This window comes from Megascapheus bottae, chromosome 22 (genome assembly GCF_031878675.1).
Source record: "Megascapheus bottae isolate mThoBot1 chromosome 22, mThoBot2.hap1, whole genome shotgun sequence".
Taxonomy (NCBI): Eukaryota; Metazoa; Chordata; class Mammalia; order Rodentia; family Geomyidae; genus Megascapheus; species Megascapheus bottae.
The window spans coordinates 5,091,236-5,113,841 of NC_143530.1; the positions used below are offsets into that span (position 1 = coordinate 5,091,236).

Below are 22,606 nucleotides of genomic sequence, written 5' to 3' on the forward strand. Positions count from 1 at the left end.
ACAGCACCCAGGCCCTGAGTTCAGAACTGGGAAGAAATACGGAATCTCTACCTGTACCTGTGAACACTTTTTCCACAAAGTGAAGAAAATTCAACCACTCAATCACTAAGCTAACATCTCCAACTTTCTTCTGGAAGGTTCTCCCACTGTGTGCCAGACTGCCCTTGAACTCTACCCTCCTGCCTCAATCTCCCTGGTACTGAGATTACAAGTGGGATACACCATGCCCGGCTGCTGTGCTGATTGTATAGATGAAAAAATGTAGTTAGAAAGACCTGGTTTTAGTGGCACTTGGAAGCTGTGCTGTTTGTAGCCTCTCTCCTGGGTGTCTTAAGTTTTTCCAGATAATGGTCATTCCAGAGCTTCTGCTGAGGCAAGCATGATACAAATAAACTCACTATTTTTCTGTGATCTATATTCTCAGAAACTTACAACTGCTGAAAAATAAATCTGAGTCAGGATTAGCACATCCCCCCCCCAAAAAAACCACATGTGTACATGAGTGTGTGTGTGTGCAGGTATAAGTATGTTCTGTTTTATAAGAAATCAAGCCAGACACGGTGGCTCATACCTCTAATCCTAGCTACTCAGGAGGCTCAGATCTAAGGATCATGGTTCAAAGCCAGCCTGGGCACTAAAGACCCTGAGACTCTAATTAACCTCTAGAAAACCGGAAGTGGTGCTGTGGCTCAAGGGGTAGGGTGGTAGCCTTGAGCTGAAGAGCTCAGGGCAGTGTCCAGGCCCAGAGCCCAAGCCCCATGACCAAAGTGGGGAAAAAGAAAGAAAGAAAGAAAAAAAGAAAGAAAGAAAGAAAGAAAGAAAGAAAGAAAGAAAGATAAATAAATAAATAAATCAAGGTACTTAGTTGATGAAAAGCATAATTAATATGGTTGACAAAATTGTTTATTCTTTTAACACCATGTTAGATAGTTATGTTTGTGATACTTTTCCAAATAGAATTCTATCGATAGAAATAAAATCGCAGTCATTGGGCATTCTTTCGGTGGAGCAACGGCTATTCAAGCTCTTAGTGAAGACCACAGATTCAGGTAAGAAATTAGGCAGAGAACACAAGAGAGTAAAAAATTACTGGTGGGCCGGGAGTTTGGCCTAGTGGTTAAAGTGCTTGCCTAGCATGCATGAAGACCCGGGTTCGATTCCTCGGTACCACATACATAGGAAAAAGCCGGAAGTGGTGCTGAGGCTCAAGTGGTAGAGCTCTAGCCTTGAGAAAGTCCAAGGACAGTGCTCAGGCCCTGAGCTCAAGCCCAGGACTGGCAAGAAAAAAAATTGCTGGAAGTGGGACAAGGTTACACTTGTGAGGTATAATTTTTTTATTGAAGAATTTATTAACATTGATTTTTACATCATATTTCAAATGACGTGTTTAACAAACAAGTATTCAAGAAAGGAATCTCTATATATAATCATTTGCACTTAGATTTTAGAACATAATCACAATTAGGCTGAGGGTTTATATGTCATAGATACATATTAATCTATGTAATAAAACATTATGTAAATAGAGTCAAAAGTTTTTATGTCTAGTAATTGTGTTTAGAGTTTTTTTTTTTGCCAGTCCTGGGCTTGAACTCAGGGCCTGAGCATTGCCCTTAGACTTTCTCAAGGCTAGAGCTCTACCACTTGAGCCTCAGCACCACTTCTGGCTTTTTTTTTTTCTATGTATGTGGTACCGAGGAATTGAACCCGGGTCCTCGTGCATGCTAGGCAAGCACTTTAACCACTAGGCCAAACTCCCGGCCCTGTTTTTAGAGTTGTTTTTTTTTTTTTTAAATCAACACAACTCCTTAATGAAGAAAGAATCTTTTCAGATGTATACAACTATCCAGTATTCTACATAAATTTACTAGGCCAACATCATTTATTTCTTCTGCCATTAAAAAATTTTTTTCCAGCCGTGTGAATTTGCCCCTACATTTCTTAACCTTCATTCATTAACATTTTTTACGTGGACATCTGTTTTTTTGGAGTTTGAGCCGGGGTCTCACTGTCTAGTTCACACTGGTGTAGAATGCATTATATGGCCAGGCACGCCTTGCATCTGTGATTCTCCTACCTCAGCTTCCCAAGGGCTGGAATTACTGGTGTGTTCCCACACTTATTAGGAATATTTTATATATGAATTGTCTTTAACATGATGCTTGTGATAATATCATTGCCATCTTACATTTTTTTCTAGACTTCAGGACATTTTTGATTTGTTTTCCTCCCTCCATCTTTAAGATAGAGCTGGGTCTAAAATTACACCGTTATCTGGACAGGAGTCAAGATCGGGTCCCAATTTTTAAATTGCAAAAATACTTCTTTTTCTTTTCCATATATTTTATGGTAATTAATACAAGGGTTACATTATATTCACCAGATAGAAGGTACATTACTTCACAAACATTGATACCCTTTCTCATGTCTTGGTCCCCATTTCCCAATATAGAAACACTTTTTCTTGTTGAATGATTTCATCTTAGACTGAAAATATCACAACAAATCAAAAGTAAGAAAGGAAGGAAGAAAGGAAGGAAGGAAGGAAGGAAGGAAGGAAGGAAGGAAGGAAGGAAGAAGAAAGAAAGAAAGAAAGAAAGAAAGAAAGAAAGAAAGAAAGAAAGAAAGAAAGAAAAAGATCATTTATAAAATTTCCCTGTGAATTTCCTTAAAACATGTTTCAGGGGGCTGGGAGTTTGGTCTAGTGGTAGAGTGCTTGCCTAGCACGCATGAAGACCTGGGTTCAATTCCTCGGTACCACATACATAGAAAAAAAGCCAGAAGTGGTGCTGGGGCTCAAGTGGTAGAGCTCTAGCCTTGAGAAGTCCAAGGACAGTGCTCAGGCCCTGAGTTCAAGCTCCAGGACTGGCAAAAAAACAAAAACAAAACAAAAAAAAAAACATGTTTCAGTCATCAGAAGGATTGTCCTAAAAGTTAGGAAACATAGGCTAACCTATTTTTTTTTAAGGAAATCAGCTACATATTTTAAAACAGTTTATTTCCTATGTTTTTCTTCAACTCCTAGATAATTTTCAGGTAAAGAACATATAAACATACATATGAATATAACAAGGTCTGAAGCCCATCTCTGAAACAATTGGTGAGATAGGGAGTTCCCCAAGATCTGGAAACACCAAAGAAATAGTGTACTTATTACATCCTCCACAACTAATAATATCTCACATTGAAGTATAATATCTGAAACTTAGGGAGATATTCCATGATAAAGTTGGTGTGGTAGAAAGGCCCCACGCTGCTCATTGTGTAACTAGACCTCTTCAAACTTGTCAATAAATATCTGCAGATGCGGCATTGCACTTGACCCATGGATGTTTCCAGTGAGCGATGACCTTTATTCCAAAGTCCCACAGCCTCTCTTCTTCATCAACTCAGAAAAATTCCAATCCAAGAACGACACCCAGAAAATAAAAACATTCTTCCTGCCTGGCAAAGAAAGAAAGATGATTTCAATTAGGTAAGAAGCAAGGACTTATGGAGCTTAAAACTTGACGAACAATTTATAGATACCATTTGCATCCATCACAGACTTACCGAATTGCTTGTTTAGGCTTTCAGTAAGGCAATAGAGACAATTTCTGTTTGTATGTAGATTTAGACTTATTCCTTTTGACGTGAAAATGCTCGGAATGGTGTTAACCCACAGAGCACATATTCTGGTGGCTTAAATTTGCATTTGGCTAATTGCTACATTTCTCTAAATAGCTGTTTATACCTCCATGGGGGGGGGTGTATGAGGGATATAAAGCATTAGGCCACACTAGGACTTCTTTAAAGAAAAATGTCATGTTGTCTATTGCATTTGCCCACTGGGGAAAATATGAGTTTTCAGATTCCCATCACCCTCGAACATTGGAAATATGCTAATATCCCGGATGTGAAAAAAAGAGTAGGGTAGTTTTCCTCTCTCAACAACGCAAAGATGTGAGCTCCTCTCTCTCCCGAGCTCTAGCATAGTCAGAGGAAAGAAGAGTCCAGAAGGTGTGTGCAGCCTGGGCCCTCTTCTCAGTCTTCACAGTCACTGTTTTGCATTCCATGGTTTCATTTACTCACAGTTCACCTGGGAATATTAACTGGGAACATTGCCAGTTAGGGTCCCGCGTAGGATGTGAACCATTTCTTGGTTCAGTATGTCCTTGTTGCTTCTGCAACTACATTCCCATAAGTCTCAGTCCTTAGATTGGTGGTTATGGAATCATGGTGCTCAGGGTTTTCTTAGAACACTCCAACAAGATTCTCTGAGGAGCGGAGGTGGCTAGAGAGAGACAGTGATCATAGTTACATGACTTTTATCCTAGCGTCTGGTTGTTTCCCCACGTTGGCGAGCGTATCCCCACCACGGTGTAGGCAGGAGGATCAAGAGTTTAAGACCAGCATGGGCACACTACACAACTTTGTTTCAGAACTATGAATCGCTCCATTTTATGAGCCGTTGTTGTTGCTAACCCCTTCCTGTGCCCGGTTTGTAAGTGTGACCGTGAAAGTCCACAGATACGGGAACAGTGGTGGGAAGGGTTCTGTGTTCTCTTTCACCTGGAGAAAAGATTGTGCTCTGAGAATGGAGTCTTTCCCATCTGAAAAGGATCGCTAGATGGCATTTGATCTAATCTTGTGGGATGATGGAGGAAGTTTAGGTGTGAGGAAGCCTGGAGGACCTCCTGTTAGCTTTTTTTTTTTCTTTATGTCAGATATGGGGCTTGAACTCGGGCCCTGGAGTCTGTCCCTGAACTCTTTCACTCAAGGCTAGCACACTAACACTTGGAGCTTTTCTGATGGTTGATTGGAGATAAGAGTCTCACGGACTTTTCTGCCTAGACTGGCTTCGAACTGTGATCCTCAGATCTCAGTCTTTTGAGTAGCTAAGATTACAGGCCTGAGTCACAGTGCACCTGACTCTCGACTCTCATGTTAGCTTCTTGTACATGTGAAACCAACCCTTCCTTGGTGTAAGCTCTTGTCATTCTTTTCTTCTTTTTCAACTTCGAAGGAAAAGCCTGTTTTGCTATCAACTCCTTTATACAGCTGGTGTTTCTTTTGTTTAAAAATAAACCTCAATTGGGCAGATGCCTTTTCTGTGCTTTGGAAGAATAATTTTACCTATCTCTTCTAGGGGTTCCGTGCATCAAAATTTCGCCGACTTCACTTTTGCAACGGGTAGAATCCTTGGGAAGAAACTTACACTGAAAGGCAATTTGGACTCCAATGTAGTGATGAGTCTCAACAACAAAGCTTCGTTAGCATTCTTGCAAAAGTATTTAGGTAAGAGGTGGTGAGGGCGTCCAGGACATAAGCTGGAAGGTCTTCAGGACCAAACTCTCATCCTCACTCAGCCTTAGTCTCATTTTGCCTGTTGCAGTTGGCTTCCCATGGAACAAGGCCATACACTCAATTTGCACACACAAATCTGGGCAAGTTAATATGGTTGTGTTGCATGTGAGATATCCTAAAATACCCGTCTTTTGTTAAGGTTACCAGCCTTCCTGTGCAGCCTGGGTGGACTTGTAGGGACTGCCAGCAACGGGAAAGGCCCCTTTCTCTTCCAATGTTATTCATCTGTGAAAGTCTGTGGAACAGTTCACGGGGCTTCTACAATCCTGGCACTGTTTGTGTCATTTGTAATTCTAGGATGCCCCCTGGTGGCATGGGACTGTTTAATGCTGTCAAGTAATTTGGATTATTTTTTCATCTTATAGGACTTGAAAAAGACTTTGATCAATGGGACAGGCTGATGGAAGGAGATGATACAAACCTTATTCCAGGCTTTCCATCTGACACAGCCACCACCCAAGCTACTGTTCTATAAAGTTCTATGGGATAAATAGACTTTATATTAAAAGGGAGGGGAGGAAAGTAGGGAAGAAGGGAGGGAGAGAGGGAGGGAGGGAAGGAGGGAGGGAGGGAGGGAGGGAGGGAGGAGAGTTATTTTTTTTACTTAAAAATGTAGGCTATATTAGTGATTAGGGCTCAGACTAAGATTTTTTTCTTTAACTGTAAAGAATATACAAACATTATCAGCCCCAAATGTAATTTTACTAAGATGATCTTTTATATAGTATCAAAACTTAAAAGATTTTTATATGGATTTAATGAAAAAGTATATTAAAGAGGCACAATGCCAAAGAAAAGCAGTTGGTATGATGTAAGATTCCTCAAACCTATCATGAAATTAGTTTTGCTTATCTTTTGCTCTCTTGTTATGAGCAGTAGAATTTTAGTAATGAGATATACCAGAGTTTGGCAGCTTCCTTTGGGCTTAGGAAAAGTATATGAAGTGGATAATGAGGTCATGGATTTGATGCAGAATTGGTGACACAGTCCTGAGGGAATGATGCAGTTTAGGAATGGACAAGGCAGGAACAACAGAACCAACCAGTAATTTGTTCTCACTTTTAATGCTTTCTCTTAATGCATCCAACAAAGATACCATTGCTGTTACGTGTGGCACAGGACATTCCAGAGATTCCACTCGTGTAACATATTTGTGTGTGTGTGTGTGTGTGTGTGTTGGTTTGAACTCGGGGCCTGGGTGCTGCCTCTGAGTTTTACTCAGGGCTAATGCTCTACCACTTAAGCCACACCTCCACTTCCAGTTTTGTTTTGTTTTTTTTTTTTAATTTACTCGTTAACTGGAGACGCATTAACATGGACATTTCTTACCAGGCTGGCTTTAATTTAGCTAGGATTTATAGACATGAGCTATCCGTACCCAGATCAACTCTTTTTAATGGGCAGCCTTTTTCCACTTTATGAAAACAAAACCTTGCCATTAGGTGTCAACATCTGAGGACACTTCACAGATTGGCACCTTTCCCTTTCCCTGGTATCATCTGGCCAAACTTCTTACTGATTTTAGAAAATGTATTTACATTTCCTTTAAGGGAACTGCTGCATTGATCCATACTATATAGTAAGACCTTCACCTTGCTCATACTCTTGTGTCTAACTGTCCTTTCTCATTCCCTCATTCCCCCTTCCACGCCTCCCCTTTCACCTCTCAAGTCCCGAGGGGAGGTGGAGTGCCTTCTCTGTTTCAGGCACATTCCACCAATTATTTCTACCATCAACACTACAGTCAAGCTTTTATCACCAACATTTTACAGATGAGGAAAATTGAGATTCAAAGCTGTTTTTGCACCTGCTCCTGTCACTACTCTAGAAAGACCCGTACAACTGAGGCAGACTCCCAAAATCTAGGCACTAATGTACACTTATCTACCTTAGGACATGCAAAAATATTCCAGAAAAGATTTTTTAACATGTTTATAAAGCATCCAGTTTTTTTAAACCTATATAAATCCAGGCAATATAATAGGGTTGATGGTAAAAATGGAAGAAGGTCTTTAAAGTCCAGCTGATACTCAAGAAAGCTGAGATCTGTGGGACACGGTCCAAAGCTAGGCTGGGCAGGAAGGTCTGTGAAACTATTAACCTCTATTAGCTGGGAGTAGAGGTGGAGCTCAGATGGTAGAACACCAGTCTGGAGCAGGAAACGGTAAGGAATAGTGTCCAAGCACCAAGTTCAAGCCCTAGCACCGGCTCACATGCACACACTCACACCCCCTACCCCCCACACCAACCATCATCATCATCATCATCATCATCATCATCATCATCATCATCCAACGAGGTGACTAACATTTACTCTCCATCCCTGCTCCATAATTAGGGAAGAAAGGTGGAATAATTGGATAAAAATTAAATGAGGCCACCATACCTTTTAGGATAAACTTTATTCAAATCTTGTGTTGTATTAGCATATTTCGAACTTCCAAACAGAATAGCAGTTAAATGTTTAACTAGACAGATATAAAGCAAAGCTTCAAAACACACACAAAAAAATCTGAACAAGCTACTGCTAACAAAACCACCCTCCTGTGCAGCATGGTACAATGTACTTGTCGTGAACGGATATGTTCTCTATTCTAATGTAAATGCTATATTGAAGATACCCTTAATTTTCTTTTTCTTCGGAAATGTAGTAGTGCGTTAGCAAATTGTTTGGCAAACTAAATTCTCCTGCATGTACAGCAATCTCACTCTGGTGGGTAACTGCCTGGTTAACCGGGGACCGGCTTCGTTCTCAATATTTTTCAAGAGGATGACGCTGGTGGTCACATGATCTCAGGGTCCCTCAAATCCTCTTGGTGTAGATAAGGCGCCACTCCTTTCAGAGTAACTTCTGGCCCGCTCCATGAGTCCATAATTAATCGAGGTCATCACCACAGTCTTTTTCTGAAACAAGGAGAGGAAATCCTTAAGCCAAACAAGAGACAGCAACATCTACATATAAGCCAGACTTTCAGAGATCCCCCACTATTAGCAGTGACCATTTGCACAGATGACCTTAATTAATGCTGATGAAAATCTCTGCAACCCTCTCCTGAATTTACAGCTCTCTTGAACTTTCCAGATGTCTTCAGACCTTACAAGAAATCTTCCTCTGGGTTATTTATTCCCATAAGCACATTTAAACACCTTTTTAAATTTTTTTTAACTTTAGTGCTACTAAGCTCAAGGAAATTAATGAATCATTTTGATTGAGAGATTTGGGGAAATGGTATCTTTAAGAGGTAGCCATTGTAGATGATACAATTTTGTTAGGATGCATGACTTACCTGTCATTGTGACATGATCTGATGACATAAAGTAATGATCTTTTCCCGTTGTTTGGAAGACAGCCTGACAAAAGAATTACAACTCATTTTGAAATAGTGTAAATACATTGCAATTTGAATTACAAACGAGTATAGACAAGCCAGGAAAAGAAACAATAAGAGACAGAAAGGTATTCCTTTACAAATAAGACAGTCCTGTTTTGTTGTGAAGAAACACCTCTGGTATATTTTCTAGCTCTCAAATACTCATCACTGGAACATTTCATACATCGAGTTAAGTTTCCTTTTCCAATTTTTGGCCCCCAAACCTCTGTCAACTTCAATGTTCAGTCAAGGAATGAGGAATTTCCAAGGAATTGCTATTCAAACATGGTCCACTTAACACTTAATGAGGAGGAATATATTTCATCTACATAGCAGCATATATCCTGCTAGATATAATAGAGGGGCTAATTAAACAAGACATTTTTCTACGGGAAAATGAAATGTTTCCAGTTTTAAAAGTTCTAAGAGCCGGGCTCACGCCTGTCATCCTAGCTACTCAGGAGGCTGAGATCTGAGGATCAAGGTTCAAAGCCAGCCCAGGCACAAAAGGACCTGAGATTCTTATTTCCAATCAACCTCTAGAAAAATGGGAAGTTCAAGAGTAGGGCAGTAGCCTTGAGCTGAAGAGCTCAGGGGCAATGCCCAGGCTGAGTTCAAGCCCAATGACTCCCCTCCAAAAAAATGTTCTAAGAGATATAATCAGAAAGACACCCAGATCACAATGACTGGATGTATCATACAAATGTCATACACAATACTCCTCACAGTTGTGTGTGTGGATGATACTAGGGTTTGAGCTTGGAGCTTTGAATTTGCTAACTACTCCTTGAGCCACTCTCCCAGCCCTTTGCACATGGGTGACTTTTGAAAGGTTCCTGCCTTATGTTCAGGCTGGCCTCACACTCACCACCCTCCTGCCTCAGCCTCTTGAAGGCTGGGATAACAGGTATGCACTTCCATGCCCGGCCTTGCTGTTTTCAACTGCTGCTGTTAAAAACACAAGGCTTTTGTCTTCATTTTTCCTAATGCAAGGGCTTTGGAAAACCTGCATCCCTTTCAAAATGAAGAGCACAGGCTTGCACTTGGTTAGTGTTTCGTAATTCCATACCTCCGGCGGCCCCTTGTCTAATTTGGGGGTGCCATTCCAGATGTTTTCAGGGCTTACAATCTCCTCTGTGCCGTTCGAAAGGTTCAGAACCTATCAGAGAAAACAATAATCACCCAAACTTGCCAAGTTCCTGAAGCTGCCATTCAGTTACACAGCGTGACACTTAACGTGATGGCATTAACCTTTAATTTTAGGTCTTAAGCTCAATGCTACTTCAATTCAACATGCATGAGTTACAGATGCTGGATGATCAAAAGTGAATCAAATCAGCCATGTGCCAAGTGCCCTACACCTGTCATCCCAGCTACACAGGAGGCTGAGAGATGAGGATTGGGTCAAAGCCAGCCTGGGCAGGAAAAGTGCAGTGGACTCTTCTCTCCAATTAACCATCAAAAAAGCCAGAAATGGAGCTGGGGCTCAAAGCCTTGAGCACATACAGATGCCAAGCTTGTCACAGGGCCGTGGTACAGAGGTGTTGAGGACCAGGAGAAATTTACAGCATAATGCCAGCAAAGCCTTTCAGAATGGGGCAATGAATGGAGTGAATCTTTAAAGATATATGGGACTTGACGCCTTCACCAACAGGACTGGAATGCTATCCAATCACAACTGCATTACTAACTATACCAAAGCAACAGGCAGTGTAAATTAACATAGATATAAAATGCTATCTATACACATTATATAGAGTACATATGAGATATCAAACATCCAAATCTCTTTCAAGATGCATAACTAAGTATGCATAAAGCAGTATGACCTCAGGCTAGAGAGGTAGATGGATGCCCATCCTGAGAAAGCCTCCTGGATCACATTTACAAGCCTAACTTTTATATGCTAGACCGGTGTTCTTTCCATTGTAATGGTGTGAGAATGCAGATTTTAGAATCCTGCTCTCCCCATCCCACAAAATCTAAATCACTGGGTCAAGCCAAGGTCAAGGAATCTATAATGTAAAGAAAATAGGCCAGATGATTATGATACAGGTAGTTTTTAGATTACAGGAAAAACAGTGAAAAATGATTAGATAGAAAATGATGATATAGATTTTTCTATCTCATAAACTGTGCACGTGGTGTGTGCATTCTACTGGAGAGAGTCTAGAAGCAATAAATCAAATAAAATGTTTCAATAATGTATCTGTAAAATGAGGGATACACCAGATTATCAGAGGCAACAAGCAGAGATATAGGCTACCAATTGTATTCTGTAGTCCTGTAAATGTTAGTAAAATCCTTTAACAATCCACAAGTGTTCATTGAAGTAAAGGCATTAAATGGTTCTTACCCTTGTGCCTTCTTCGGCTATTTCCAAAATCTCACATTTGGACCAGGTATTTTTTAGACTTGACCACACAACACATTTGGATCCAACTGTAAATCCTTTCAGGGTGTAGGTGTTCTGTAGCTGAACTGCCAAATTCAATAGAGTAAGACTCAGTGCATAGATCTTAATTCCTTAGCATGAGACTATTTTCCTAATACACTAATTACTCCCATATAATTAATATCATTTAATTCATATGTTATCACAACATATAAGTGTTCTAAAGGTTTGTTTTCCTTGATCTTATTTTAAATTAAGTGTCCCATCCCTATATATTTGCTACTACTCTTCTAGACAGACAGACAGACAGACAGACATGTACATAGATAGGTAGGTAGGTAGGTAGGTAGGTAGGTAGGTAGGTTGGTAGGTCGGTAGGTCGGTAGATTGATAGACAAGCAGACAGAAAAGACAGATAGATAGGAGATAGATAAATACAGTAATCCTAGCTACTCAAAAGGAGGAGATAAGAAGAATCAAAGCTTAAGGTAACCCTGAGAAAAAAATTAGAGAGACCGGATCTCACAAAACAAACCAGGGGTGGTGGTGTATGCCTGTCAGCCCAGCTATTGCAAAGCAGAGGGTCAGAAGACCAAGGTGGGAAGCCAATCGGGGTGGGGCGGGGAAAAGAATTTATTCCAGAAATTACTAAAGTGAAAAGGTTATGTTGGAGGTGTGGTTCAAGTTTCAGATCATCTGTCTGGCCAGGGCATGGCACTGGACTCAGATGGCAGGTATCACCAGCCCCCCTCTCCCAACAGAAAATTCCAGATAAAAGCCAGGGATTTTACTATCAGTGGTGCGGTCTGTGGAGCAGCAACTATTACTACAACAGATGGCATTCATAGCAGGAAGTTAACACTTACTAGGCATTAAAATGAGACACCAAGGGAAAAAATAACCAATGCCAGGATGACATTTGCATAAACTACGACGGGTTATACCGTACAATATTCTGAAAGCGGATTTTTTGTCAGTTGTGAGGATTGAACTCAGGGGCTGGACACTGTCCTTGAGTCTCCTTGTTACTCAACGCTAGAACTCTACCATTTGAGCCACAGCGCCACTTTGAATGTTTGAGTGGTAAGAGTTTGAATGTTTGAATGTTTGGTGGTAAGAGTGTCATAGGGACTTTTCTGCCCAGGCTGGCTTTAAACCAAAGTCTTCTGATCTGTTTCCTGAGTAGCTAGGATTTCAGGTGTGAGCCGCCAATGCCTGCCTCTGAAAGCATTTCAAGAGATTACAATGATAGTTCATAAATGCATAGCATTATGATCTGCATTGAGCTTTTAGAATCATGTGCACATGCACACATATACAGATGCGCATTCACACACACACAAGAACATAAATGACAAGAACATGGCTTCCTGGGGTCAATGGTGGTCATGTCTCCTAGGAAGAGATGATCATTTCAATTTTTATTCTCATTATTCTATTATTTTTTATACTTCGTAAAATAGCTCACATTTCACAAGGTAAAATCTGACATTTAGAAAGTCCACTGAGCCAGGAGCTGGTGGCACGTATCAGTACTCCGAGCTACTTACGAGGCTGGGACCTGAGGGTGGAGGTTGGAAGACAGCTCGGGTAGGAAAGTCTATGAGACTTTTATCTCAAATTAACCACCAAAAAAAAAACCCCTGAAAATGCAGCTGTGGCTCAAGTGGTAGAGTGCTGGCTTTGAACAATAAAGCCCAGGGACAGTGCCCTGGCCCTGAGTTCAAGTCCCAGGACCAGTACACACAAAAACATACATAGATCATAAAAGGCTATTAACTTAGATATTTTATGTAACTCTCAGATCTTTTTATTTAAACAGCAAATGAAAAAGCTAAGAAAGCCCATACAGTAAAATTTCTGTAAGTTTTATGACTTGTAGCTTTTGTTTGATGGATGGATATAGGCTCCCTAACTTTATTTTTTAAGTGTTTCTAAATAAATGGCAAAAGAGATTCCTCTTGTCTATTTCAGTTTGCAGGATTGCTTGGCAAAGGAAATGCTGTGTTTTTTAAAAAGTGTTACCACCTTGATTTGAAAGATGACTTCTCTTACCTTTTAAATGTGTCTACCTTTTGGTGACATAGATTCAAGTATTTTCTTTGTGAAACCAAAATTAACATTTCACCTTTTCATTCCGCGTATATATGTATATTTATACACGTTTATATTTACATTGATTACAAAGGCTTGACCCTCTCGGGCTTCAAATACCCTATGTGAGATCCAAATTGGATTCAGGTTTCTGCTTTACATCTTCTCACAATTAATTCAGGCAATGGCTCTTATAAGTATTCCCCCTTGCTTTAAAGTGCATGAGCATTTTCAAAGGACCTCGGATGAAACAAATCCACATACCTGAGAAGTGATCTGGTAACAGATGAATGTGCTTGCTTCCATCCCTGGATTCCTCCTTGCAGAACAATGGGGTCAGTGATGAAATGGCATTCCTTCCTTGGTGCTTCGGAAACTCTTCTTCAAACAGATTCGTGGTGGCGGGCACGGGGGCCTCACAGTTCTCCCTGCATAAGTGTAAGGGCTCTGGGTGCAGATCATCAAACGAGGCTTCACAACTGGCTTCTTGGGTTATCTGAGCAACTCTTCCTGACAGAGAATTGAGGTTGTCCTCCAGAGACCCTTGGGACAGGGGCAGCTCTAGTTCTGGCTGCATCTCAGCCTCACCCTTGAGGGAAAGTGGTGCTGTGAATGGTTCTGGGGTGGCTTCTGTTTCACGGCCTGGGGACAGGGACACCATGGGAGGCCCCAGGCCTAGATCCTCTCTTTCTTCATCGCCAACCAGAGAATGCTGTAGCTCAATGGGTTCCAGCTCTAAGAATTCTTTGGATTCCTCATCAGGGGAGAGAGGCACCTCCAGTGAATTCACTTCCAACAACTCTTTGGCCTCACTGGCCAGTGGCGACGTGGTTCCGAATCCTGCAATGAGGTACTTCTCATCAAACTCATCTGGGTCCCCCAGATGGCACTCCATGCCCCCTTCCAGCACCTCCAAAGCCATTTTATCTTTGCAGGAGTTTTCAAAAGCATCAAAAATGTTGTTCGGCCCCATATCATAGAATTTACTGGGTTTGGTGTCGAGCACGTTTAGATCTTTCTCACTTCTTTCAGGGAGTTCGTCCATCTCTGGCTCGGCGTATGATATTTGCTCTTGGATATCTTTGTTGCCTGGTTTCTGAGGTCCAACATCAGGACTGGGAGGCCCAGAGGCCCCTTTGATCTCTGGGCCCATTTTCTCATAGGCCAGCTCACTCCTGGAGGCACCCATCTTAGAATACTTCTTCATCTTCTCGTTGATACTCTCACCTTTGCTTCTCAAGTCCACAATGGCTAAGGGGATGTCACACACATCCCTCCGGGTCTCTAGGATTGTCACTTCCAACACGTCCTGTGTGACTATTTCATAAAAGTAATCATTGCCCTCTTGTGGGCATGTGCCCTCTGCGACATTAAATCCTGCAAGGCAGCATGGGAAAGCTTGCATGGGGACCATCAACAGCTCACCGGGAATATTCCAGACAGCTTTGGGGTCCACGCAGTCTTCAATGTTACCAAAATCGACCAACCTGACAGACAGGAAATCGTCTTCACAGATGCTCGTGATGAGCGCTCGGTAATAATGTCCATCCTCCCGGTATTTGACGATACACGGGTCTCCAGTCTGAGGGCAATGGATGCAGTTCCTCCACTCGAGAATCTGCTTTCCAGCATTTTGGACTTCCGTTTCTAAATACTGGAGCTCCTCAGTGTTTGCAAACTGACACCAGAAATACTCGGGTCCATCTATGACGGTGGCGTATGCTCTGACCACCTTCATCTGAGGATTATACCAGTTAAGAAACACGGACGTGTCCACGTCTGCCTTTTTCACAGACTTGGAGCGATCCCCTTTGATGAGTGAGGCAGCGAGGCCAGCCCAGGGCTTTTCAATGGCAGCGTATCTGTTCACCACATCTTCTGCTATCATGCCTTGGGCATCAGTCAGAATTACTTCCCATCTGTCCTGAAATTTAATAAATTCACATCGGATTTCAGCCTCGTCGGTCCTTTGGGAGAAGTAAGATGTTATTTCCTTACAGTTGATGAGGTCGGGGACACAAAGTCCTCTTAAAGAGCAGTGGACACACAGGCCTGGCAGCAGCGCATTCACCAGGTCCAGCCTGCCGGTTTTGTTGGCGTGGACGACAGACACGTTGCCGTAGTCTATGAACTGCACAGAGAGGAAGTCGTTGGATTGTCGCTCCCGGACCACAGCGCGGTACCACAGGTTGTCTTCGGGGAACAAGGCACAGATCACATTTCCGCTCTGCAAAGGCGGCCCTGAATAATACTGGGGTCCGGTCTGTGCATTGTTTAGCCTCTCGGAAAGGCGGTTGATTTCCGCTTCATCTTCTATGAGCTGGACGTAGAAATCGGAGATGTTGTTCACATGTGACACGTACACTGTCGTTTTCAAGCCGGGCGAGATGGTCTTCTTTGGGAGCTCGCAAATTTTTCGAGGCAAGTCCTTGTTCCCCGGGTCCCCTGCCCGTCGCTCTGGAAGGGTGGGCTCTGCTCTTGACGTTTGCAGAGGTGGATCCTCAAACATGTCCTTCTTGTCTCGTGCTAAGGGAAACCCTTGATCGTTGGTGTTTTCCGCAGGATCCTGATACTGAGGGAATAAATTGGTCTTCACGGAGCTCTGTAAGCCCTTGAACTCCTTCCCCAAGCAGCTCGTCTTAGGCTTGCAAGCGTCTCCAAAAATCTCCATACTTTGCAGTCGGCTCTCTCCTGACTTACTTAGATAAGCTGTAGGCGAGAGCTTCACATTTTCGTGTTTTTCTTCCAGGGTTTCAGAGGTGAAGAACGCCTCACTTTCTTTCAGCTTTTTATTTATCCTATTTTTAGAATCCAGTAACCCCAGCTTCTCATTAATGCCAGCATTGATTTGGATACTGTCATCATACAGTTCTATAATCAGTCTTCCGTCTGGATCTTTCGCCACCACTAAAGCCTTCAGTGACTTGTCTAAAATGGTCTCCTGAAACCAGGTTGTCACTTCTTCTGGAATGTGGCTGGGAATATCAGACAAGGAGCATTTGACAGCTTGCATGGGTAGGAGCAGAACATCATACGCGTCCCTGGGTATTGGCAAGAGGTTCTCATTGGTTACATAAATGTTCCCAAAATCCACAAAGAAGATTTTGTTCGGATCCTTCTCTATTATTATTCCTCGGTACCAGTTGCTGTCTGTGTATTTGGCAAGGCACAAGTTCCCGGGGACTGAAGGGGACGTGTTCAGCTTCAGCAAGATGTCACTTAACTGAGTGATGCTGTATGACAGCTGTTCTAAAACACCCGAGTTTCTCGCCAGCTGGAAGTAAAACGTCCAGGGGTCATCGACGTGGGTTATGTACACGGCTTCTTCACTCCCAATTTTCATGTCATGTGTGGAATAGTAGTAGGAATGGAGCTGCACAGAAGCTTCCAGAGGCTTCTGAAGCTTTACGGGCCTTGCAAGTCTCTTCTCTACCAAGAAGTGGCAAGCGCTCTGAAAGGGAGTTAGCAAGTCCACGACGTTAAATAGCTCTTCGTCCTGGACGGATGCCAGAGCAAAGATAGTGCATTTTAATTCGAGATTGTTTTGCCAGGCATTGTTGACAAATCCACTGAAGGCTTGCACTGCTTTCTCGTCCCACACAAAGGGGTTCTCACCAGTTGGCTGGATTAAATTATAAAGACTGCACCTGAAAGCCTGAACTCTAACCGTGAGAAAGTCCTCGGTCATCGAATATATATTTCTCACAGACACAGTGTCCTTGTCCCCATAATCAATGAAGATCACGCTGACGTGTTCTGAGGATGGAGTCCCGCAAATCAGAGCGCGGGACCATTTTCCATTCTCTGTCCTCTTGGCCAAACAAGCAGGAGTGGCTCCTTGGTAAGGGGCCGGGGTGTTTTCGCAATAGGCTTCAATGTCACACATCAGAGTTCGAAATCCTTGCGTGTTCCTGGACAGCTGACACCAGAAGGAGCCGGGGTTCTCCACGTAAGACACCTTGACTTCTACCGTGGTTCCAACCTCCAGTTCACCTTTCCAAGAAGAGTCTGGCTTTCTTGTCAGGAAACTGGGCAAGGGAAGAGAACCCAGAGAGGCTCCTTTCTCCTTTTCCGGTACAACTTGTCCAGCCAGAACATTCACGACCACGGTTGGGTCACTGGAAGCTTCTAACACAGGAGCGGTTTTATTGGCTTTCTGTTCTCCTGCCTTCTTGGCACAAGACGCTTTGCTATTCACGGCAAGAAAGCTGCCAGCCATGTGCCCCGGAGACTGCACATTTCCTTTGGTCTCAAATTCCTGATACTTGGCGTAGCCGGCCTGGGCTATCACCTTACTGATGTTTTCCTCTCCGGTGCGTGATTCGTCCAGAATCTCGATGATGTACTGGTGGTCCTGCGAATCCAGGACGTGGATGACCAGTTCTTTGTGAAGGACGGTCTTCTTAAAAAAAGAGATGGCCTCCTGACTCCAACTTTTCCCCAGAGGCCAGATATCTGCCAGGGCGCACCTCAGAGCCAGGATGGGGAGCTGTCTAAACTGCGGGAGCAGCATCCTCACGTTGAACCAGTCCACCGTCTCCGAGTTTCCCCGGTCCACGAGGAACACGTCCACGCTCTTGCCGTCCAGCCTGGTGACCAGGGCCCGGAAATAGCCGTTTTCTTTCCATTTGACGCAGCAGAGGTCATCGGGCTCGGGTCTCAGCACCACGCCGTCCAGCTTGCTGGCCGACGAGTAGAAGCTGCTCATCTTGCTCGTGAGTTTGTTGAAGGTGCCGCCGTGTTTCCGCAGCCTGATCCAGAACTCGGACGGGCTTTTGACGAACTCCACCTGGGCGTCGTAGAAGGCGTTCATCTTCAGCTTGATCACTTTCAAGGCCCGGGGGAAGGCGTCCTCGTCGTCCTCAGCCGGGGACTGCGACTGGAAGGCCGTGTCTGCGTCCTCGTCCTCGTCCTCGTCCTCCTCCCGCCCGTGGCCCTGCAGGAAGCGGTCGGCCAGGCAGCACGACTGCACCCCGAAGGCCGTGTTCAGGTTGATGCCGTCCTCCCCGTACAGGGTGACGTAGTACGCGTGCTCGAAGGAGCAGTAGAACTCGATCTTGGCGTTCACGGCCTGGCCCAGGATCAGCGCCTTTAGGTCCCCGACCTGCGAGCGAGACCAGCCGCGGCCGCAGTCCCACAGTCCGTACAGGGCGCACGGGTAGGTGACCACGGGCATGCGGAAGTACTCGGGCAGCAGGTAGCGCAGACTGCTGCAGCTCACCAGCTCCTTCCTGCCGTAGTCCACGTGCAGCACCTGGGCGCAGCGCTGGGCGCGGAACGTCTCCAGCAGCAGGGCCCGGTACCAGCGTCCGTCCAGTCCGCACGAGGCGCACGGCGAGCCGGGCTTGTCGGGGCTCTCCTCCCGCTCCTCGCAGGGGGCTCCGCTCGCGTTCTCGTCCCCGGTCCCCCTGGAAGCCCGGTAGGCCTGCGCCATGCTCTCCGAGAGGCGTCGTATCTCCTGCGAGAGGCTCCGCAGCTGGCAGTGGATGCGGTGCGGGTGGCACACCTGCGTGACCACCACGGGCTCCGTCACGCCCAGCTGCAGCTGCGGGTAGAAGTAATCCAGGCCGGGCGGCTCCTGCTTGGGCAGCACCCGCGGGAGCAGGGGCGTCCCCGAGCCTTTGCCCACGGACGTGAGGTAGCGCTTGAGCAGGAAGCAGAAGAGGCTGTCGGGCACCTGCCGGGCCAGGCCCAGCTCTTGCATCTGCTGGAAGACGGCGGGCACCTCCAGCAGGACCAGGCGGTACGGGGGCAGCACGTCCAGGACGCGGCCCCGCAGCTCCTGGCCCTGCAGGCTGCTCAGGAAGTCCACGGCGCCTGGCGCCCAGTGCTGCGGCTCGCCCCCGCCCGCGCCCCCGCCGCCCGCGGGCACCAGGCCGGCCAGCACGCAGCCCAGCACCTCGGAAGGCAGGTGGAAGAACTCGCTGCGCCCCGGGGCCAGCGAGCCCGCGCCCGCCGCGATGGTGCGGCCCTCATCCAGCAGGAAGACCCGGCTCTCCTGCGCCTGCCTGCTCACCACGCGGCAGCGGTGCCACAGGAGCCCCACCTGCACCAGACACAGCTCGCCCGGGGCAGCCGGGGCGCCGCCCAGGGCCCAGGGCCCACGCGTGGCTGCGGCCTCCTGGATCTCCCGGCTCAGCCGCACGTACTCCTCCCGCCGCTGGCCCACCAGGCCCCAGAGCTGCACGGGGATCACCTCGGGGTGCACGTCCACGAAGGTCACCCGCAGGGTCAGCGCGGCCCCGGGCGGCGGGAGCCCCGGCGTCCAGCTCATCTCCACGCCCGAGTCGGGGCCAGGGGGCCTCACGAGTGAGAGGGGTGCCCGGGCCGGGAGCCGCCCCGGCGGGGTGGGGGGGTCTTGGGGAGTGGTGGGGGTGTCTGGGGGGGGTCACCGGGCAGCGTAGAGGGTCTCCCGGCGACGTGAGGGGCTCCAGGAAGCTTGGGGTCTCCGGGCGTTCAGGACGCGCGCCGACAACTGGTAAGACCTGGCACCCCACCAACGGCCCGGTCCCGGCGCAGGCCCCGGCCGCGCGCGGCGCGGTGGGCAATGGCGGAGGGCTGGAGGCTCAGGCGTGGCTGCAGGGCACAGGGCGCTTCCCGGGCTGCTCAGCAGGCCGAGAGGCACGAGGAAACGGGCGCGACCTGCTTCTCCTCCCGGTGCCTTCCACGCCGGGGGCCGGGACGTGAAGACCCAGCCAGGAAGTGAGTCCTCTGGGGTCCTTCCAACAAGTACCGAAGGAGCACTGCGCGCCAGGCACCGTGCTAGCCATTGGAGTTCCCATGAGAAGTGGGAACGAGCAATGGAGGCGCCAACGGCGGGCGGCGCGTTCCGGGGCGTTGAGGCTGGAACCCTCCGGGAAGGCAGGGTCTGGCGGGCGGGCGAGGGGGTCAGTGCGCCTGCGCCCCCGGCCGGGCCCCTCGGGCTGGCGGGGTGCACGGGGGACCCGGAGCCGGCTGGCCACCCCGCACGCCTGCTTCACCGTCCACACCGAGGGCTCCCCGTGGCTTCAAGGGTGAGGGTCCCTGCGCCTGGCCCAAGCTTCCCTGCCGGCCTGTGTGTGAGCGCGCGTGCGTGTGAGCGCGCGGGTGTGCACTGCACAGGACATTCCCTCCGCATCCACGGCTGGCCCAGGACAGAGTTCAAGCCCGCTGGCACGGAGCAGGGCTCCTGCCGCCCCTCCCCTCCGTCCTTCTAGGGCGGTGACCCTGCACACCGCCGGGATTCAGGGCCGTGGGCATCCCCCGCGAGCCTCCCCGCGTTTGCCCGTCCTTCTCTCCACGTCACACTTGGCGATGCCCAGTACGGATCCGTCCATGAGCGCCCAGCATCCTCGCCTGTCCGTGCGCATCTCAGTGGACGGCGAGAGGCCGCCTGCCCGTCCTCGCGGCACTGCCCGTCCTGTGTGGTCTTCCCACGGCCCGGAGGCCCCTTTCCACAAGTCCCCTTGGTGGTCCCACTGGAATGCGCCAAGGCCTCCCTCAGGACGAGATGCTTTCGTCTTTTCTACACCGTCTGCAATGCTCAAATCCCAACTTCTCCATTCTTTCCCTACCAGTCCATAGGGTAGACACTCCACACGGGGAGAGGTGGAGGAGCTCGTGGAGTTGTGCATCTATGTTCATAAGACAGGCTAGTCTGCAGACACATACACATAGATGCTTACATACATAATTTGAATACAAGAGAAAAGATGAGAAATTCAGGATGAGGTTTCTTGGTCATAATCCAGGACGTCAAGAACAGAAAATCCTGGGGAAAAAAAAAAAGCAACAACAGCAAAACAAACCAAACAGCACGTTGAGAGGACAGAGAGAAAATATTGGTGCGATTGAGAAATTGAAGGTCAGAAGGCACAGGGGCCATCCTGGTGGAGACATAATCAAAGCTGGAGGAAGGCCCACCGGTCCAGGTGATGGTACCGGCTACCTTTCAGTGCAGGCTGCTCCTGTTAAGGAAGCAGTAAAGGGATGGAACAAACGTGGTTATTCACTTAAGAAAAGCAAATAGAGAAGAAGGCCCAGAACAGAATCTGGAGCTAAAACTCAAGGACAGTGAAGAATAAAGAGACAGCTAAAGGAGACTAAACAAGGAGCCATGTGTGTACTATGTAGAATGAGAAACCAGACAGCCCCAATGTTCCAAATCTCACAAAGTAATTCCAGCCTCGGGTCCCCTCCTCTCCTCTCTGCCACTGGTAAGCCCAGTGCTGCAACCAGTAGCTATGCGTCCTTTTTAGTCACAGAATAGCTCAGGTCACCAGGGGTAGCTATAAGATAAAGATGATGGCTATAGCATAATCAGCCTTCTGGCTACTAGAAAATAAATGTGTCTGACCAGATATCCCAAATTAATCCAGCTTCTGTTTTAGTTGTGAAAAGTACAGATTATGATGTTAAAAAAGTCTCTAGAATATTTTTTAGCAGCATCTTTAAAAAAATCACACCTGGGAAAAACAGAACTTTTGATACCAATAGATTTATGCAATTTAAAAAAGACTTATTTTTGAAAAAAATCGGAATAGCATACTTTGTTTACTCACATATTCTCTTGTTATCAGACATTTTCAGCAAACAGACCTCTTTAAGCATCTTCATCTGCTTTTCTCAAACCTTCAAAGTGGTTCCTGCTGCTGTGAATACACAGCAGCCTGTTGGGGGTAAAGTATGGGGAGAGAAAAATAATCAGGCATTCCTCAAACTTCAGAAACAATAAAGCACTTGAGTGGGGGAAGGGTTCCCTGGTGTGGTATTCGTGAAAGCCAAATACTGGTACAACTGCCATGCACTCTAAAATTAGCACTGAATCCAATATTCTATTTTTGAAAACTATCAAATTCTAGGTTTGGAGGAAGGATGAAGGTGATGAAGATGACACTTTTTTAAATGACCAAGAATATGCTTAAAAACACACGATATTCTTCAAAGGAAGGTAAGCATTGTATATGCTAAACAATTGAATGAAATCAGAAGTGTTGCCTAATTTGATTTTTCTGAAGGCAGGGAAAAACCATGATTTCATCATGTGTCTGTGTTCTCTTCCCCCTTTAGAAAAGTAGCTCCAGGGGCCAGGAGTTTAGCCTACTGGTAGAGTGCTTGTCTAGCATGCACCAAGACCCAGGTTCAATTCCTCGGTACCACATACATAGAAAAAAAAGCTGAAAGTGGTGCTGAGGCTCAAGTGGTAGAGCTCTAGCCTTGAGAAAAGTCCAAGGACAGTGCTTAGGCCCTGAGCTCAAGCCCAGGACTGGCAATAAATAAATAAGTAGCTCCATAGTGAGCCAAGGTGCCTCTAGATTCCTACTATGCGGTTCACAGTGAGTTGTAGCAGGGACAGAGATATATAACTTGCTCCGGCTTGCAGACAGCCGAAATAGGGGAAACAGTGTACATATACTTAGCA

At 46.3% G+C, this 22,606-nt stretch overlaps 2 protein-coding genes across 5 annotated transcripts in view; one reads left to right on the plus strand and one right to left on the minus strand.

Moving 5' to 3' along the window:
- Positions 1–5,868, plus strand: part of Pla2g7 (phospholipase A2 group VII) — a 28,846-nt gene extending 22,978 nt beyond the window's left edge. For all 3 annotated transcript variants that reach the window (XM_090355299.1, XM_090355300.1, XM_090355298.1), the window contains 4 exons: positions 958–1,049; positions 3,305–3,475; positions 5,129–5,277; positions 5,712–5,868. In XM_090355299.1, coding sequence (XP_090211425.1) covers positions 958–1,049; positions 3,305–3,475; positions 5,129–5,277; positions 5,712–5,821 — 522 coding nt within the window. In that variant the 3' untranslated portion in view covers positions 5,822–5,868. The remainder of the gene's footprint in view (positions 1–957; positions 1,050–3,304; positions 3,476–5,128; positions 5,278–5,711) is intronic.
- A 1,861-nt stretch (positions 5,869–7,729) lies between these two features.
- On the minus strand, positions 7,730–20,033 carry Tdrd6 (tudor domain containing 6). 2 transcript variants are annotated; one of them, XM_090355528.1, is made up of 5 exons: positions 13,471–20,032; positions 11,074–11,198; positions 9,787–9,876; positions 8,634–8,697; positions 7,730–8,250 (listed from the first exon to the last, which is right to left on the minus strand). In XM_090355528.1, the coding sequence occupies exons 1-5, from the start codon at positions 19,478–19,480 to the stop codon at positions 8,222–8,224; spliced, it is 6,318 nt and encodes a 2,105-aa protein (XP_090211654.1). In that variant the 5' UTR covers positions 19,481–20,032; the 3' UTR covers positions 7,730–8,221. The 2 variants fall into 2 exon arrangements, with proteins under 2 accessions (XP_090211654.1, XP_090211656.1); XM_090355530.1 differs by lacking the exon at positions 9,787–9,876 and having other exon boundaries at positions 13,471–20,033.
- Positions 20,034–22,606: the final 2,573 nt, after the last annotated feature.

Excerpts from the sequence above, each read along its gene's own strand:
- Tdrd6 (XM_090355528.1), bottom strand. The coding sequence starts at position 19,480 with ATGAGCTGGACGCCGGGGCTCCCGCCGCCCGGGGCCGCGCTGACCCTG. Across the intron at positions 11,199-13,470 it reads GTTACCAGATCACTTCTCAG|TTCAGCTACAGAACACCTAC; the intron begins GTATGTGGATTT and ends TGAATTTGGCAG. Across the intron at positions 8,698-9,786 it reads TAGACAAGGGGCCGCCGGAG|GCTGTCTTCCAAACAACGGG; the intron begins GTATGGAATTAC and ends TTCTTTTGTCAG.